This window comes from Mytilus trossulus, chromosome 4, assembly GCF_036588685.1.
Source record: "Mytilus trossulus isolate FHL-02 chromosome 4, PNRI_Mtr1.1.1.hap1, whole genome shotgun sequence".
NCBI classification, from domain to species: Eukaryota; Metazoa; Mollusca; class Bivalvia; order Mytilida; family Mytilidae; genus Mytilus; species Mytilus trossulus.
In genome coordinates this window covers 73,915,926-73,935,499 of record NC_086376.1, presented here as the reverse complement: position 1 = coordinate 73,935,499, position 19,574 = coordinate 73,915,926, and the positions used below count along the sequence as shown (strand labels likewise).

Below are 19,574 nucleotides of genomic sequence, written 5' to 3'. Positions count from 1 at the left end.
AAAATGATATTTTATTGCAATAGTTATGTTTATAGATAATATACTAGAGTGAGCTTATCATTATATTTAATGAGATATATAAAAGATATTTATTTTGTACAGAGTTTTTACATTTGGCATTGGAGATGGAGTTTCCACTAGTTTGATAAAGAATGTAGCCAAAGCTAGCAGAGGAAAAGCAGTTTTTATCAAAGATAATGATAACATGAAAGCAAAGGTAACCTTGCCTAGCTAGTTATTAGCTTTACAGTGTATCACAATTTGTTTTTGGCAAATATTGGTATGATGATCGTCATCATAGTTGTCGTCCAATGACACATTTGGTTTCAGGACAATAACTTAAGTTAAGTGAATGGATCTCTATGAAATTTACTGGCAGATTCAATACCACAAAAGGAAGGTTGGGGGTGGGGGGTAATTAATTTTGTAACCCCACCACATTCTGTATATATGTGCCTGTAACAAGTGAAAGATATAATTTCCCCAAGTGGTCTATTGATTAACCATTGATCATTGTAAGTTTCTTTTATACACTTTCCTCTTTTAATAGATAAGATTTAATATAAAACAATTCTAAGTGTATTAATTTTTGGATTTGTTTCAGGTTATATCTGCAATGAAGTCATCCCTAACTGACTGTTTACATGATGTAAACCTGAATTGGGAACTGCCTGAATGCTTTACAGCTACTACCATTCCAGTGGAACCACCTGTTATATTCAGTGGAGACAATGTTGTATTGTTTGCAGTGTTGAAATCATCAGATAGTAAAGTAGGTTAACAAGTATTTAAGATTTGACATTTTTCTACTTAACTAAGCAGATGTAGTGCAGGAGTTCTTGCTACATTGAAGACTCATTGGTGGCCTTCAGCTGTTGTCTGCTCTATGGTCGGGTTGTTGTGGCTTTGACACATTCCCCATTTCCATTCTCAATTTTATTTATAATGAGTGGAGATATCCTTCAAGGTTGCATACTGTGGATTCACTTATTTTTCGTGAGTACCAATTTTCGTGGATCAAGGAAAACTTACATGTTGGTGGATATTTAATTTCATGGTCTCTTCGCAGTTTATATGCAAGTCTATAGGAAATTTGTAATTCATTGAACATTTAATTTTGTGGTCACCTATTCCCACGAAATCCATGAAAAATGGTTTCCAATAATAAAAATGAATCCACAGTATATTTGTTCAACATCCATTTTGTTTGTAAGCATTCTGTAGATTTAAAAAATCATTTGACTACCATTCATTGTTTCTACAAACTTATTTTGTGAATCTTATTTGGTTTTTTTCATGAATGATTGAATAAGTTGGTTTAGGTGAAATATTTGTTCAGAGCTTAAATCCAGTAGTCAACATTTAGTTAAAACAATGAATAGTCTTTGCTTGTACAGCTTCTTATGTTTTAGCTGAGGGGGCATCAAATACCCTTGTCTGTATGTTGGTATGTCCTTGTGAAAGTTAGTTTGCCTCAATCAAATTTTATGGAAATTTTACACAAGGCTTACTACAACAAAACACAAATCAAGTTTGAATTTGGGTAGCATCACTTATTCTTGTCTAGAGTTATGCCCCTTTTACAAATGGAAAGATTGCTGATTTTTTGTAACTGTTCTCTTTAAGATTCAGTTTGTCATAACCAGATATTATGAAACTTATTCACAATGCTTATTATCTGGTACAATTTTGGGTAGGGTGTTTATAATATTTTAATTTACCATTCTTAAGCTAGCATATTAATCTATTGCAATAAAAAATCATAATATCTAATAAAATTAGTAGACTTAGCTATTTAAGTCCTTATATTTGTATAAAGTAATATTCGTTTATAGTGGATAATTATTTTAAGGTTGAATTAGGTACAATTAAAAATTGCTCGCTGGTCCCTTTCTGTGATTACCATTAGATAACGCTGGTTCATTTGCCAATCAATCTATCATCAAGAGAAGATATTTTATTCAAATTTCGTTCATAGTCTTTTTCAAAAATGATGAACGGTTCTTTATATTGGTATGTAATCATTTGAAACGTTTCAAATTTATGAAATTATATTCATACATCAATGTTTTTGATACACCAATTACAAAAACTGAAATATATTGAATGTATACATTTTGTAATTATTCAAAATTATATCAGAAACTTAATTATAAAATAATGAACCTGTTAAGGGGAGAGAATACTTGCATAACTTTTTTCGAATTGGCACATAATACAACGGAATGTCACTCTTGCTTACAAATGGCACATCAATAGAATTAATTAACTGCGCAATCGTGCTCCACCTTCAATGATGATTCTAAATTATAAATATAACCAAAAGTTGTTAATCTATAGATAGTGAAGACTAATGAAAGCTAACCCACTGTAAAAATATTTCTTTGCAATTTTTTAAAACTTCCTCAGGAATTTGATCGAGTCACTTTACTTTTAAAGCTCAAAATTAATGTTTTTAAAACAATATTTGAATAAAGTAGTTAAAGATTATTCGCTTCTCAAAGTGTAAGACGCAATAAAAATCGTATGCTTGCACCATCCTACCGAAATACAGATTTAATTAAGTCCTGAACATTTCGACATTTCTCCGTATATTTATAGGAAAACCGGTTTAAACCAAATCACAAGTACGTGTTAAGATCCGACTAAATACCTATTTCCCGATATGGTCAGGTAAAATTGCTACTTAAGCTTCATCCCTTTATAACGTTATATTAAAGTGGAGGTATCATCTGTGTCCCGGGTATACATACTCCATTTATTTTAAACTGTAACAATCAGTTAAGTAGAGTGGTTTAGATTACCTCAATGGAATACATATCGATTGGTTTTATGTAAATCCAAAATTCACAATGGCTGCTTTCAGCGATTTTTTTTTTGATTTCAGGTAGATGTTTCCGGCTCTTTGAACTTGACAGGAACACTAGGAGGAAACAGTGTATCTTATCAGATGAAGATTGAAAGTGCAAGATCTCCACACGTAGATCTACCATTACATCGTGTGGCTGCAAAATACCAGATTAAAGAACTAGAAATTGAGGAAAGTATGTAAACACAATAATAAATTAAACTTTATTTGAAAAGCACTTTACGCCCATATGGACCAATGGCTTAAAACATTATACATAATATACAGTTTACATAAAACAATGAAAATAAACAATGGACACACTTTGAACTATAATTTGTCTTTTTTTTTTAAATCAATATATATATATATATATATATAAGAGATTCAAATTATATCAAGGACTCCCTGCCCTCAGTCTTAGTGACTTTTTTAAAAAGGAGCCTAATTTGCAAGTGTCCTGTTTTGTTTCAGGATTGAGAATATGTTTTAATTTATCTATATCATTTAAGTTATTATATTTATTTTCATTTAAAAATTCTTTTCTTAATTGTTCATTTATTTTACATTTAAACCAGATGCTCCGCAGGGCGTAGCTTTATACGACCGCAGAGGTTGAACCCTGAAAGGTTGGGGCAAGTATGGACACAACATTCAAGCTGGATTCAGCTCTAAATTTGGATTGTGATTAAATAGTTGACACAGCATAGGTTTCTGACACAGAATGAATGTGTTCTAATGAACTTAAAATTTTTGTTTTCTCTTAGAGCAATTCACTATGCTGTTGAATATTAATCCTCTCAAAAAAATGTTTGAAGAAACTTTCATTTTATTTATGAAATTTCATTTCAAATGAGAAAAATTGAACCCAATTTTTTTAATCACATCCCCCTTTCCCTTATTCCAAATTAATCTCAATTAAATTTCTAATGGAGTTTGCAACAATAACTACTCATTTAAATACATCATAAGATATTAAGATGTAAAAAAACTGCTTGTTATCACTGAATGGTAAAGAATATTTTAATTTATCAGTTGGTAGTAAAAAGTGAATATACATTGTATATAACAAAGATTTGAGTTGATTCTGAACAAAGAAAGATAACTCCAATTAAAAAAAAATATTGCTATTTCACAATATTGTGCAATTAGATATTTCTTGCTTACTATTCTGGACAAAGAAAGATAACTCTAATTAAAAAAAAATATTGCTATTTCACAATATTGTGCAATTAGATATTTCTTGCCATTGTGCAATACTGTGCAATTGAAAAGACTTGCTATTGCACAATACTTAATATAATATTTTAGATCCTGATTTGGACCAACTTGAAAACTGGGCCCATAATCAAAAATCTAAGTACATGTTTGGATTCAGCATATCAAAGAACCCCAAGATTTCAATTTTTGTTAAAATCAAACTAAGTTTAATTTTGGACCCTTTGGACTTTAATGTAGACCAATTTGAAAACAGGACCAAAAATGAAGAATCTACATACACAGCTAGATTTGGCATATCAAAGAACCCCATTTATTCAATTTTTAATGAAATCAAACAAAGTTTAATTTTGGACCCCGATTTGGACCAACTTGAAAACTGGGCCAATAATCAAGAATCTAAATACATTTTTAGATTCAGCATATCAAAGAACCCAACCGATTAATTTTTTAACAAAATCAGACTAAGTTTAATTTTGGACCCTTTGGACCTTAATGTAGACCAATTTGAAAATGGGACCAAAAATTAAGAATCTACATACACAGTTAGATTCCGCATATCAAAGAACCACAATTATTCAATTCTTGATGAAATCAAACAATGTTTAATTTTGGACCCTTTAGGCCTCTTTTTCCTAAACTGTTAGGACCAAAACTCTCAAAATCAATACCAACCTTCCTTTTATGGTCATAAACCTTGTGTTTAAATTTCATAGATTTCTATTTACTTATACTAAAGTTATGGTGCGAAAAACCAAGAAAAATGCTTATTTGGGTCCCTTTTTGGCCCCTAATTCCTAAACTGTTGGGACCTAAACTCCCAAAATCAATACCAACCTTCCTTTTGTGGTCATAAACATTGTGTTTAAATTTCATTGATTTCTATTAACTTAAACTAAAGTTAATGTGCGAAAAAACCAAGAATAATGCTTATTTGGGCCCTTTTTTGGCCCCTAATTCCTAAACTGTTGAAACCAAAACTCCCAAAATCAATCCCAACCTTTCTTTTGTGGTCATAAACCTTGTGTCAAAATTTCATAGATTTCTATTACCTTAAACTAAAGTTATAGAACGAAAACCAAGAAAATGCTTATTTGGGCCCTTTTTGGCCCCTTATTCCTAAAATGTTGGGACCAAAACTCCCAAAATCAATACCAACCTTCCTTTTGTGGTCATAAACCTTGTGTTAAAATTTCATAGATTTTTATTCACTTTTACTTAAGTTAGAGCGCGAAAACTAAAAGTATTCGGACGACGACGACGACGACGACGCCAACGTGATAGCAATATACGACGAAAATTTTTTCAAAATTTGCGGTCGTATAAAAAGAAATGAAACTCATCATCTAGTACATCACAATGTGTACATAGTCTTAAATCTCTTAATCTTAAAAACACAAAAGTGAACTGTATATACAGAAATTATTGCAAGGTCTTAATCTTATCTCCCAATAAAAAAACTCACACTCTGATATCTGATACATAATATATAGATATAAGAAGATGTGGTCTGAGTGTCAATGAGACAACTCTCCATCCAAGTAACAATTTGTAAAAGAATCTAATTATAGGTCTAAGTACCGTCCTCAACACAGCACCTTGGATCACACTGAACAGCAAGCTATAAAGGCCCCAAAAATGACTATTTTAAAATCGTTCAAAAGGAAAAACCAACAGTCTAATCTATATAGAAAATGAGAAACATTTATGAACCACATCAACAAACGACAACTACGGATCATCAGATTCTTGACTTAGGACAGGTGCAAACTAATGCAGCAGGTTTAAATGTTTGAATAAGTACCAACCTTCACCCTTATCTGAAACAAAAGTGTAACATCACAACAAAGCAAGACACACTATAAAATATCAATTGAAATGGTCTAACTCCATAAAAAGACATATTTATACAAGTGAACATACACCTTAAGAATAAATTTGATCTATGAGTAAATAGTATATGCCCTACTACATTTTCCAATGTAAAGTTGTTTTTTTTTCATACCCAACTACATATTTTTCTTGTTGTGGAGATCAGAGTAAAAAAGTTATCAATTATAACAAATTTTTCATTGTTTTCAAATTAATATTCAGTAAGATACTTATATATTAAAAATTATTATGTTTCTATATATTTTGTGTACATTATGTCATAACCATTTGAAACTATATTGTAAGACCTTATTTACCTACCTACATAAGTCTACCTAAGTGTATTCAAACGCAGGAGATCAGCTTGCTCCCCTATATTTGGCTCTATTTCACTGTCACTATCACTGTTGATTACTGTGCTACCTCTGAACGTGAAGTTATAAACTACTATGTAGTCATAAATCTAAGATGTTCTTTCCAATATTTATCTAGTCTTCGCTTGAATGTTTGAATGTATTTTGGCAGTTACAATTGTCTCAGGAAAACTGTTCCAGACTTCCTCTACTCTGTTGGTAAAATAATACTTTCAAACATCCAGCCTACTCCTGTTCTTGACTAACTTCAAAGAATGCCCTCTTGTTGTTGAACCACTACTTAATGTAAAAATATCACTTGATGCGCTTTCATCATAGATGTTATTGAGTATCTTGTATGTCAATCATGTTGCCTTGTAGTCTACGATATCTAAGTGTTGGTAATTTCAGGAGTTTTAATCTGTCTTTGTATGATAGCTTTTTCAAGTTTGGAAGCATTTTTGTAGCACGTTTTCAAATGAGTCAATATCCTTTATCTTATACGGACTCCAAACACTAAATATTTAACTAAGTTTGAAAATCTTATTTATGTATTTGAATATATTGACTGAATTTATGTAAGTAATATTTATTACTAATTATGCACTTTAGGTAACTCTGATTTTGATGATGGGCAATCTGGAAAAGAAAAAGAAAAGATTATTTTATTCAGTCAAGCAGCAAACATTATTTCCAAATACACAGCATTTGTTGGTGTGGATCAAGATACTAAAGTACCTGTAACATTGATTAAGGAAGTTAACTATCAGAGTGCATATATGGATATGGGGCCTCCAATGGTGAGTTTTGTGTCAAGCCAATTAATTTGTATGATTTAAGGAACAAAATATGGTGAATACTTTGGGGGGGGGGGACTTTTTATACGACCGCAATTTTTTTTTATTGCGAAGGTTGGGTTTGATTGTGGTAGTATTGGTCCCAACTTTGTTTGATTTCATCAAAAATTGAATTATTGGGGTTCTTTGAAATACTGAATCTAACCGTGTGTTTAGATTCTTAATTTAAAGTCCAAAGGGTTCAAAATTAAACTTAGTTGATTTTAACAAAAAATGAATTCTTGTGGTTCTTTGATATGCAGAATCTGAACATGTACTTCGATTTTTAATTATGGGCCCTGTTTTCAAGTTGGTCCAAATCGGGGTCCAAATTAAACTTTGTTTGATTTCAACAAAAATTGAATATATATGGTTCTTTGATATACTGAATCTAACCATGTATTTAGATGTTTGATAGTTGGGGCAATATGCGCAATTGTTACTCCATAGGCCATAATGGTAACGTTTTCCTCTGTTGCTCAGCCCATATCGTAAACTTGTATATGTATGATGGCTTGTTTCGAAGCTGAGACATTTTTACATATGTGGTTAAATTTTCAGGGTACGAAGTGTGATTCATTTTTCCGTAATTTAGCAAACCCCGAGTATCCTTTTGCGATGTGGCTCCTCATGGTAAAAAATCCCAATTTTAACACAATAAGTTCTTTGAAATTTTAATACTTTGAACACATTTCATAGCTCCATGGTTTTTACACATTTATTCTGTGTTCCCTTACTTTCTAAATTAACACTAATGGTTCAGCTCAGTCATTTGTTTATCATAGAAATGTGTCAAATATCACTACACAGAGATTTTTTGTTTACACGTGACTTTTGTGTTCCTCATTTCAAGGCGCATTAGGGGTATTGTCCCAGTTGGTCCATGTTATTAAATTGGTCCACATTGAGGTCTAAGAGTCCAAAATTGAACTTTATTTGATTTCATCAAAAATTAAGTTCTTGGAGTTCTTTGATGTGCTTAATCTAATCATGTATTTAGATTTTGGATATTGCACCATAAAAGGTAATTGTCCAATTTTTAATTTTTAAGTTCAAAGACTACTTCATTCTGTGTCAGAAACCTATGCTGTGTCAACTATTAAATCACAATCCAAATTCAGAGCTGTTTCAAGCTTGAATGTTGTGTCGATACTTGCCCCAACTGTTCAGGGTTCATCCTCTGTGGTCATATCAAGCTGCGCCCTGCAGAACATTTTATTTCATTTTTTAGAGATACTGTGTGAATCTAAATGTTATATAATTAATTATTTTTCCATATTTAACTGATCATGGTTTGTGTTACAATTAATAGTTACATACAGTCTTGGGTTATCTTTTTTTTTAGACATCACAAAGTATTTTATACCTTTTATGGAATGATTTTTAATGTTGGAAATAAGCTTCTGAAGAAAAATGTTTTAATTATTTTTTCGCCTAGCAAATACAGTTAGTTTTTGTCAATCAACATTACACTTTTGCGCTGACAGCAGCAATCAAAGGAGAGACACATGGTTCTGTGGAACCCTTTGTAAAGTGTTTTAAGTTTTTTTTAAAGTGTTCTCTTGACACTAACTTATCATTGCAAGGTCTAATAATAAGAAGTGAATACAATACTGTGAGTAGAAAGTATAAAAAACAAGATGTATTTTTTTATTGTATAATTTGTAAACATTATTGCTATTGAGTAGTTGGGGAAAAAAATAAATCAGTAATTTATGAAACAAAATATGCACAAAACAATTACTAACGAAGTATGTCTTTTAAAACACAACACCACAGATGGATATTTTAGAGGACACCTAAACTTTTGTAGAAATTCTATGAAGGACAGCCATGTTACAATTTTATGAAGGACAGCCATATTACAATAGCATCTCAACATTAAAATTCATATTAACAAATCATGTTTTATTTTGTGGCTAAATCATGTCATCAAAATGTAATAATCTTTTTCAGATGCAATGTTGTATGGCTGATATAGACGTCTGTTTAGACAGGGGTGAAATGCTTGCTGATCTAGAATGCAAATCAGGTAATGCAGTATTATAAGAGCTGTAATACATAATAAATGATACATGCATTTGTTCTATCATTATTTGTCATTAAAATAAAAAAGATCATATCATAGGAAACATGTGTATTCAGTTTCAAGTTGATTAGACTTCAACTTCATCAAAAACTACCTTGACCAAAAACTTTAACCTGAAGCCGGACAGATCGACAAACAGACGGATGGATGGAGGGACCAAGGACCAGAGGCTCAGACCAGAAAACATAATGCCCTCTTCTATCGTAGGTGGAGCTTAAAAAGCTTAAAAAGATAATTCCTTCAAGCGGGAATATTGTGTCTATTTTTTACCAAACTGTTCAGGGTTGGACAATTGCGGTTGTATCCAGCTGCACTTGGCAAAGCAATTTATTCTCTATTTTTCATATGTTTTGCAGATTATCTACTATTCCTTACATTTTTGCAGCCCAATATTTCATCTTCTTTATTTTTTGAATTTTTTTTCTGTTGTAGTGGCCCATTCTTCTCTATTCTGTAAATCCCATGTAGACCCTCCTTCTATGTTAGATTCTGGTCTCAAATTACAGGTACATATAATAGCTGCATATTAAAGGTGCATTGTCCTGATATATACTGTCTTGGAACATTTTATTGACAAAAACAATCAGATTTTCCAAGCAGCATGCAATGACAAGTTTATGTTTTAGTCAATACTTATTCCCAAGAGTAGTCATAATTCATATCTCATAAGAAATAATTATCTATCTGTTTACCTTAACCAGCAGTTACCATACCCGTAGCCAGGGGGTGTTCGGATGATCCTCCCTTGAAAAACAATTAAGCACTGTTAAAGTCAATGTTCTGTTTGAATTGTGACTGTTAAAGTCAAGTTTTTAAGTCCAACCAACCCCTCTTGGAAGTTCCTGGCTACGGGCCTGGTTACTGAGATCATAAACATAACTTAAGGTTTTCAAGATTAAATTTGACGCTTGTGTATTCTTAACCAGCATCTGTATTTGCCTCATATTCTTTTTATACGACCGCAAATTTTGAAAAAATTTTCGTCGTATATTGCTATCACGTCGTCGTCGTCGTCGTCGTCGTCGTCGTCGTCGTCGTCGTCGTCGTCCGAATACTTTTAGTTTTCGCACTCTAACTTTAGTAAAAGTGAATAGAAATCTATGAAATTTTAACACAAGGTTTATGACCATAAAAGGGAGGCTGGTATTGATTTTGGGAGTTTTGGTCCCAACATTTTAGGAATTAGGGGCCAAAAAGGGCCCAAATAAGCATTTTCTTGGTTTTCGCACTATAACTTTAGTTTAAGTTAATAGAAATCTATGAAATTTTGACACAAGGTTTATAACCACAAAATAAAGGTTGGGATTGAGTTTGGGAGTTTTATTCTCAACAGTTTAGGAATTAGGGGCCAAAAAAGGGCCCGAATAAGCATTATTCTTGGTTTTCGCACAATAACTTTAGTTAAAGTAAATAGAAATCAATGAAATTTAAACACAATGTTTATGACCACAAAAGGAAGGTTGGTATTGATTTTGGGAGTTTCGGTCCCAACAAGGGGCCCAAAGGGTCCAAAATTAAACTTTGTTTGATTTCATCAAAATTGAATAATTGGGGTTCTTTAATATGCCGAATCTAACTGTGTATGTAGATTCTTAATTTTTGGTCCCGTTTTCAAATTGGTCTACATTAAGGTCCAAAGGGTCCAAAATTAAACTTAGTTTGATTTTAACAAAAATTGAAACCTTGGGGTTCTTTGATATGCTGAATCTAAAAATGTACTTAGATTTTTGATTATTGGCCCAGTTTTCAAGTTGGCCCAAATCGGGGTCCAAAATTAAACATTGTTTGATTTCATCAAAAATTGAATAATTGGGGTTCTTTGATATGCCAAATCTAACTGTGTATGTAGATTCTTAATTTTTGGTCCAGTTTTAAAATTTGTCTAAATTAAAGTGCAAAGGGTCCAAAATTAAACTAAGTTTGATTTTAACAAAAATTAAATTCTTGGGCCTCTTTGATATGCTGAATCTAAACATGATCTTAGATTTTTGATTATGGGCCCAGTTTTCAAGTTGGTCCAAATCAGGATCTAAAATTATTATATTAAGTATTGTGCAATAGCAAGTCTTTTCAATTGCACAGTATTGTGCAATGGCAAGAAATATCTAATTTCACAATATTGTGAAATAGCAAATTTTTTTTTAATTAAGAGTTATCTTTCTTTGTCCAGTATAGTAAGCAAGAAATATCTGCAAGAATTTTTTTTAATTGGAGTTATCTTTCTTTGTCCAGAATCAACTTAAATCTTTGTTATATACAATATACAATGTATATTCACTTTTTACTACCAACTGATAAATTTAAATAATCTTTACCATTCAGTGATAACAAGCAGTTTTTTTTACATCATGTATTTAAATGAGTAGTTATTGTTGCAAACTCCATTAGAATATTTTAATTGAAATTAGTTTTGGAATAAGGGAAAGGGGGATGTGAATAAAAAATTGGGTTAAATTTTTCTCATTTGAAATTTCATAAATAAAAAGAAATTTCTTCAAACATTTTTTTGAGAGGATTAATATTCAACAGCATAGTGAATTGCTCTAAGAGAAAACAAAAATTTTAAGTTCATTTGAATACATTCATTCTGTGTCAGAAACCTATGCTGTGTCAACTATTTAATCACAATCCAAATTTAGAGCGGAATCCAGCTTGAATGTTGTGTCCATACTTGCCCCAACCGTTCAGGGTTCAACCTCTGCGGTCGTATAAAGCTACGCCCTGCGGAGCATCTGGTTTTACTTTAAACTGATTTTCCATTTGGTGTTCTTTCAATAATTAGTATTGCTATATAGTGGGTCTCATTGGGATCTAAGCGTGATGCGGGATTGCCGATTTTTGTAAGCGTGACACGTGAAAGTCAAATTATTGTGCTGTGAAAATGGGAAATGAAGTCTAGCAGGGAAAAAAAAATGAGAATTGTTTAGGTATATGGTGTAAGCGGGATAAGGGAATCTGTCAAAACAGTAAACAGGATCAGGGACCCCCTATATATATATACCAGAACTTTGGTTTGTTTGAGATGTGTATTGGATAAATCATTTTTACATAGTACATGTATAATGCGTTGATCCTTGCAATTATCCATTTTAAATTGAAGACTAAATACATTTTTTTAAATTATTTACAGTTGAACTGGAATCTGGTGCAAGTACATTTATGGCACGTGCAACAAAGTATGGTCAGCCAAGGTGGAAAAGGTTTGTGGTAAGAAATGGAGATTAGTATTTGCTATTAAAATATTAATTCACCCTTTTTTATTTGAAAAGTGACATTTGTCATTTAACTATATTTTTAGCTCACCTGGCCCGAAGGGCCAAGTGAGCTTTTCCCATCACTTTGCGTCCGTCGTCCGTCGTCCGTCGTCCGTCGTCCGTCGTCGTTGTTAACTTTTACAAAAATCTTCTCCTCTGAAACTACTGGGCCAAATTGAACCAAACTTGGCCACAATCATCATTGGGGTATCTAGTTTAAAAAATGTGTGGCGTGACCCAGTCAACCAACCAAGATGGCCGCCACGGCTAAAAATAGAACATAGGGGTAAACTGCAGTTTTTGGCTTATAACTCAAAACCAAAGCATTTAAAGGAAATCTGACATGGGGTTTAAATGTTTATCAGGTCAAGATCTATCTGCCCTGAAATTTTCAGATGAATCGGTCAACCCGTTGTTGGGTTGCTGCCCCTGAATTGGTAATTTTGTGGAAATTTTGCAGTTTTTGGTTATTATCTTGAATATTATTATAGATAGAGATAAACTGTAAACAGCATTAATGTTTAGTAAAGTAGGATTTACAAATAAGTCAACATGACTGAAATGGTCAGTTGACCCGTTTAGGAGTTATTGCCCTTTATAGTCAATTTTTAACCATTTTTCGTAAATCTTAGTTATCTTTTACAAAAATCTTCTCCTCTGAAACTACTGGGCCAAATTGAACCAAACTTGGCCACAATCATCATTGGGGTATCTAGTTTAAAAAATTTGTGGCGTGACCCGGTCAACCAACCAAGATGGCCGCCACGGCTAAAAATAGAACATAGGGGTAAACTGCAGTTTTTGGCTTATAACTCAAAAACCAAAGCATTTAAAGGAAATCTGACATGGGGTTTAAATGTTTATCAGGTCAAGATCTATCTGCCCTGAAATTTTCAGATGAATCGGTCAACCCGTTGTTGGGTTGCTGCCCCTGAATTGGTAATTTTGTGGAAATTTTGCAGTTTTTGGTTATTATCTTGAATATTATTATAGATAGAGATAAACTGTAAACAGCAATAATGTTTAGTAAAGTAGGATTTACAAATAAGTCAACATGACCGAAATGGTCAGTTGACCCGTTTAGGAGTTATTGCCCTTTATAGTCAATTTTTAACCATTTTTCGTAAATCTTAGTTATCTTTTACAAAAATCTTCTCCTCTGAAACTACAGGGCCAAATTAATTCAGACTTGGCAATCATCATCTTTGGGGTATCTTGTTTTAAAAATGTGTCCGGTGATCCGACTATCAAATCAAGATGGCCGCCACAGCTAAAAATAGAACATAGGGGTAAAATGCAGTTTTTGGCTTATAACTCAAAAACCAAAGCATTTAGAGCAAATCCAACACGGGGTAAAATTATTAATCAGACCAAGATCTATCTGCCCTATAATTTTCAGATGAATCTGACAACCCATTGTTGGGTTGCTGCCCCTGAATCGGTAATTTTAAGGAAATTTTGCTGTTTTTGGTTATTATCTTAAATTTTATTATAGATAGAGATAAACTGTAAACTGCAATTATGTTCAGCAAAATGATTTACAAATAAGTCAACATGACCGAAATTGTCAATTGACCCCCTAAGGAGTTATTGTCCTTTATAGTCAATTTTTAACAATTTTCATAAAATTTGTAAATTTTTATTAACATTTTCCACTGAAACTACTGGGCCAAGTTCATTATAGATAGAGATAAATGTAAGCAGCAAGACTAGTAAAGTAAGATTTACAAACAAATCACCATCACCAAAACACAATTTTGTCATGAATCCATCTGCTTCCTTTGTTTAATATTCACATAGACCAAGGTGAGCGACACAGGCTCTTTGGAGCCTCTAGTTTTTATCTCAATTTAGTGAAATGTTTTTGTCCCTGTCAATCAATCGACATCATATCTAAAAAAAAAAAGAACACAAGGTTAAAAAAATGCAAGTTGTTTTCTAATATCTTGAATAACAATTATAGATGGGGAAATTTTACTGTGCAAAAGTACCTACATGTAAATTCCTATCTAATTGTCAGTTGACTCTTTGTATCAGGTATTGCCTTGTATTTGACATCATGTGAGAAACATCCTGTGTACATTTCACAAATTGCTGTCTTTGAACCAAAAGGAATTGTTATATATTTTTCGGAATTTGTTTCTGTATTTCGATCTTTTCATAAATATTTTATGCTTGTATTTCAGCCAAGTATGTCCAGTTTTTCTTGGCCAAGCTTCTTAAAAAAAAGTAAGTAATAACTATAAAATGAATGAGGGTCAAGTCATAATATGTTGTACAGAGCTTCTCAATATCTGTTATACTGTCATCAGGGAGATATATTATGTATACTGTTGTCCACATGCAATAAAAGATTTGAGAATGGTTGGATAAATCAGTGAAGCCATCTCACCCAGTGTATGCATAAAGTAGTTGCCGCTAGATGTTTAGCAAGCAACAATCAATCACCTAGATCTATGAAATGAAAAAGTCAAGTACCGGTACATGTATAAAAATTTATATACATGTAGTATGTAAATGTTGGGTCTATAGAATATGTTAGAACAAAACTGAAAAAAAGTATATGGTGCATTTCAAATGTAACAAAATAACTGGAATGACAGTTTAAGAATTAGTTATAGGGTTCATAATCCAAATTTAATTTACTGTGGATTCATTTATTTTCATGTGTACCAATGTTCCTGAATGGAGGTAAAGTTGCATTTTCGTGGATATTTGATTTCATGTATTTCAAAAAGTCTGCATATAAACATACAGCAAATTTGTAATTTGTTGAACATTAAAATTACTTGTTTTCTTGTTCCCACCAAAAACATGATAAATTGGATCGCAAAGAATAATAATGAATCTGCAGTATTAATTGTTCACATTGAAAGTTACCCATCAGTTTTCACAAGCACTTTGATTGATAATGGATATGAATGATGCATTGTTTAAGTACTAAGAAATTCTGGTATTGGTTGTTCTGTTTTATACTTGCATTGTTTAAGTACTAAGAAATTCTGGTATTGGTTCTGCTTTATACATGTACTTGCATTGTTTAAGTACTAAAAAATGCTTTATAAATGCAGAGGCCTCTAAAGAAGAAGCTGCAGTACATATTGAAGAAGAACAAGAAGGGCAAGAGGCAGAGGATGGGGACGACTCATGTACAGATTTTTCATCTAATCAGTTGACAGGAGATAAATTGATGGACCTTGTATCACAACAAAATTTTGACGGATCCTGGACTCCAACTCAAAGATTGGCTAAAATAATAAACACTACAGAAACAAATTTGAAAGCAAAATACAAGGTAACAGTTTCATGTTTTGTTACAAGAATTGTTAACAGAAGTAAAGATAGCAGATCTATCAATTGATACACACAATAAGAAAACAGTATTTTAAGATATAAAGAATCCACTGTATTCACTTTATTCTAGTTGTTTATCTCTGCTGTGTAAAGGTTATACTTTGAGATTTGGGTATTCATCGTAGTATTAAATAATATGTTGCTTTTGTGGAATATAAATATTTCTACATATAGTCTGTCAAACAATCAGTGGTGATGTGGTTGTATTCACTTGCTGTTTGTATATTTGTGTTTCTTTTGTCATTTTGGCATAATCATGCAGGCTTTTATTGTTAGCTCACCTGACCTAAAAGGTCAAGTGAGCTTTTCTCATTACTTGGCATCTGTAGTCAATAATTTTTACAAAAATCTTCAAGATCTATCTGCCCTGAAAACTGTTAACAGCAACAATGTTCAGCAAGGTACGATCTTCAAATAAGTCAACATGACCAAGATGGTCAGTTGACCCATTAAGGAGTCATTGTCCTTTATAGTAAATTTTTTACATTTTTTGGTAAATTTTTGTAATCTTTTACAAAAATCTTCTCCTCTGAAACTACAAGGACAAATTTAAATCAACTTGTCCTCAATCATCATTTGGGCATCTAGCTTTAAAAATGTGTCCTGTGATGCCGCCAACCAACCAAGATGTCCGTCATTTCTAAAAATAGAAGATAGGGGTAAAATGTAGATATGGGCTTATATCTCTGAAACTAAAGCATTGAGAGCAATCTGACATAATGTTAAATTGTTTATAAGGTCAATATATATATGCCCTGAAATTTTCAGCTGAATGGACAATAGGTTATTGGGTTGCTGCCCCTGAATTGATAATTTTAAGGAAATTTTGCCGTTTTTGGTTATTATCTTGAATACTATGTAGATAGAGATAAACTGTGAACAGCAATAATGTTAAGCAAAATAAGATCTACAAATAAGTCAACATGACCATAATGGTCAGTTGACCCCTTTATAGTCAATTTTAACATTTTTCTAAAATTTGTAAATATACATATTTTTGTAAATTTTTAGAAAAAAATTTCCACTGTCACTTCTAGGCCAAGTTCATTAAAGATAGAGATAATTGTAAGCAGCAAGAATGTTCAGAAATCTAAGATCTACAAACACATCACCAACACCAAAACACAATTTTTGTCATGAATCCATCTGTGTCCTTTGTTAATGTGCACATAGACCAAGGTGAGCAACACAGGCTTTTTAGAGGCTCTAATTAATGCCTTGGGACTAAAAGTTGGAGGGAATATTATTTTACCCCTGTGAGTCCATCCGTCTGTTCCATTATGGGTATATAGTTATTCCAAATAACTCCTACAGTTTCAACCAGAGAAGTTTTCACTTTGCTGATTGTTTGTACATATATTAAACATGTTAAAGGTGTATGTGGTTCGAGTTTTTAATATCCATAATATTTGCCCTTTTGGGAGATAGCTGAACTTTGTCCTTTTTGGAGTATAAACTTGCATAAGAGGTGCATAGTGTTTCTTGACAACTCTTCCTACAGTGAACCATAAACCTATGTGCTTCCATGCTTAACTTTATGTATTTTAAAAAGACACTTTGAATCTGCAGGGGCATCATTTGTGTCTTCCAGACACAATAATATCTCAAAGCAAAATCTCAAATTGACTTTAATAATACATTTACTTCAGAGTGGAGTGAGAGAGCATCACTATGTCTAATTCTCCTTTGCATAGTTAGCGGTGTCATATGTATAGCTAACAATAACAAATTTAAAACACAACTGAAAAACAAACTTAAATGAAAACTCTGTTTTATCAACTTCTTTTGATGTAAAAAATGGTATTTGTGATCATGCTCACAGAATAACTAAAGTTCAATCTTATATTTTTTTAAGGAAAGTTACTTTTAGGATATTAAAAGAGTAACTTGACCGTTTGAAATGGCCAATAAAAAACCCTTACTAAGTCAGTTCCTGTCACAGGCACTTGTCTCAAAAAACAAAAATTCCTATATACCTTAATATAACACAAGGTACTTAACTAAATTTTTGAATAATGACACCCAGTCCCAAATTCCCGTTATTTTTTTTATTTCTCGGTTGTCAAACCTACTTAAACTTAATATGCCATAAATTTAAATTGATTTATCTACACAATGGTATATGACACGACTATCATTGTTGTCGGGATCATTAGTAGCAGGCCTCAGAAGTCCGTCAACGGGATGTTTTTTTGCATTTGTCTCAATTTTTGGCAACACCCAGTACGCCTGTAATTTTATACTGGTTCTCATTGGTCAATCGTCTGGCTAAAAATAAATGTGGGAAATTTTGGTCAATTTATAACTCTACATTAGTGTCGTTGTGTACACGTGTGTTTCATAACAAACTTATTTGGGTTTGTTTCACATAATCTGTAAAGAATTTACAATAAAGGTAATAATTCATAGTCAGAGGGAAGCTGACAGTTTTTTTTTAATAATTCAATCACTGCAGGCTGGATGTTGCCAAAAATTGAGACGAATGCAAAAAACATCCCGTTGACTGACTTCTGAGGCCTGCTACTAATGATCCTGACAACAATGATAGTCGTGTCATATACCATTTTGTAGATAAATCAATTTAGATTTACGGCATATTAAGTTTAAGTAGGTTTGACAACCGAGAAATAAAAAAAATAACGGGAATTTGGGACTGGGTGTCATTATTCAAAAATTTAGTTAAGTACCTTGTGTTATATTAAGGTACATAGGGAAAAAAATTGAGACAAGTGCCTGTGGTTCCTGTGTATGAAAATATGTGCATATCAAATAAAAAAGTAGAGGATTAAATTATTGTCTGACAAAAAGAATGTTCATTTTAAGACATAGCTATTTTAGTTATGCTTCAATAACTTTTTGATTATAATGTGAGAATTACATAGCCAATTTGGCTTTCTATTTAAATAATTGAAAACTACTGGTACGGTACCTATGTTTTGAATTTGACTTTTGACTGTTAGTTGAACACCAACAAGAAAAAAAATATCTTATAAATCTTTATCTTTTAATAAGTTATCTGAGCTAACATTTTATATATACTTGAGGTATTTATATACTTTTAGGGAAGTGTTTGGTGTACAGCAATAGTGATTATTTTCCTGGAGATCAATTTCAGTTATTGTAAAGCAGAATGGGATATGATTTGTGACAAGGCAACTCAATGGCTTACATCTCAAGACAAGGATGGGAAAACTGTTGAAGAAATTTTACAAGAAGTCAAGAAATCTGACATTGTCAAAATAATGTAAAATATAAATACAATGGATGCCAAATGTGAAAGTGCTATAAAATATCTATTAAGTAAATGAAAACCAAAAACTGTGAAAATATTACTCAATTTAATCAACAAAATTTTTTTTTTATCATGATGAGCCAAACATTAGTAGAAATGGAACATTCAAGGACTTCAATTAATCTGTACTGAGAAGGCATGTAGCAGATGCACTAACCTAAAGGGTGATTGGAAAGCTTGGCTTTCATTGGTTGGACTGCATGTCAGTCTCCAGAAGATTCTACAACAAATGGAAGTTTTTAACGACCTTGACTGGCTATACAGCCCTTGCACGGTCGAAAAAAAAAAGATTCTACAAAATAATCTCAAACCAGTTATATAAAATATATAAGTTTCTCGCAGAAGGTAATCAAAGGTTTATAGCCGATGCAAATATAAAACTTTACAATATAAATAAATAGCATTAACTAATGAATTCAAATAGCAAAAGCTATACAATTTAACAAATATATACTGAA

General features: G+C 32.1%; 1 protein-coding gene across 3 annotated transcripts in view; it reads left to right on the top strand.

The window, feature by feature from the left end:
- Positions 1–19,280, top strand: part of LOC134715946 (von Willebrand factor A domain-containing protein 5A-like) — a 33,357-nt gene extending 14,077 nt beyond the window's left edge. For 2 of the 3 annotated variants that reach the window (XM_063578516.1, XM_063578515.1), the window contains exons 11-19: positions 103–217; positions 605–776; positions 2,892–3,044; positions 6,904–7,091; positions 9,084–9,159; positions 12,347–12,423; positions 14,657–14,699; positions 15,542–15,765; positions 18,887–19,278. In XM_063578516.1, the coding sequence (XP_063434586.1) occupies positions 103–217; positions 605–776; positions 2,892–3,044; positions 6,904–7,091; positions 9,084–9,159; positions 12,347–12,423; positions 14,657–14,699; positions 15,542–15,765; positions 18,887–19,072 (1,234 nt within the window). In that variant the 3' untranslated portion in view covers positions 19,073–19,278. Of the gene's footprint in view, positions 1–102; positions 218–604; positions 777–2,891; positions 3,045–6,903; positions 7,092–9,083; positions 9,160–12,346; positions 12,424–14,656; positions 14,700–15,541; positions 15,766–18,886 lie in introns of all 3 variants that reach the window. The other variant, XM_063578517.1, reaches the window with a different exon arrangement.
- Positions 19,281–19,574: the final 294 nt, after the last annotated feature.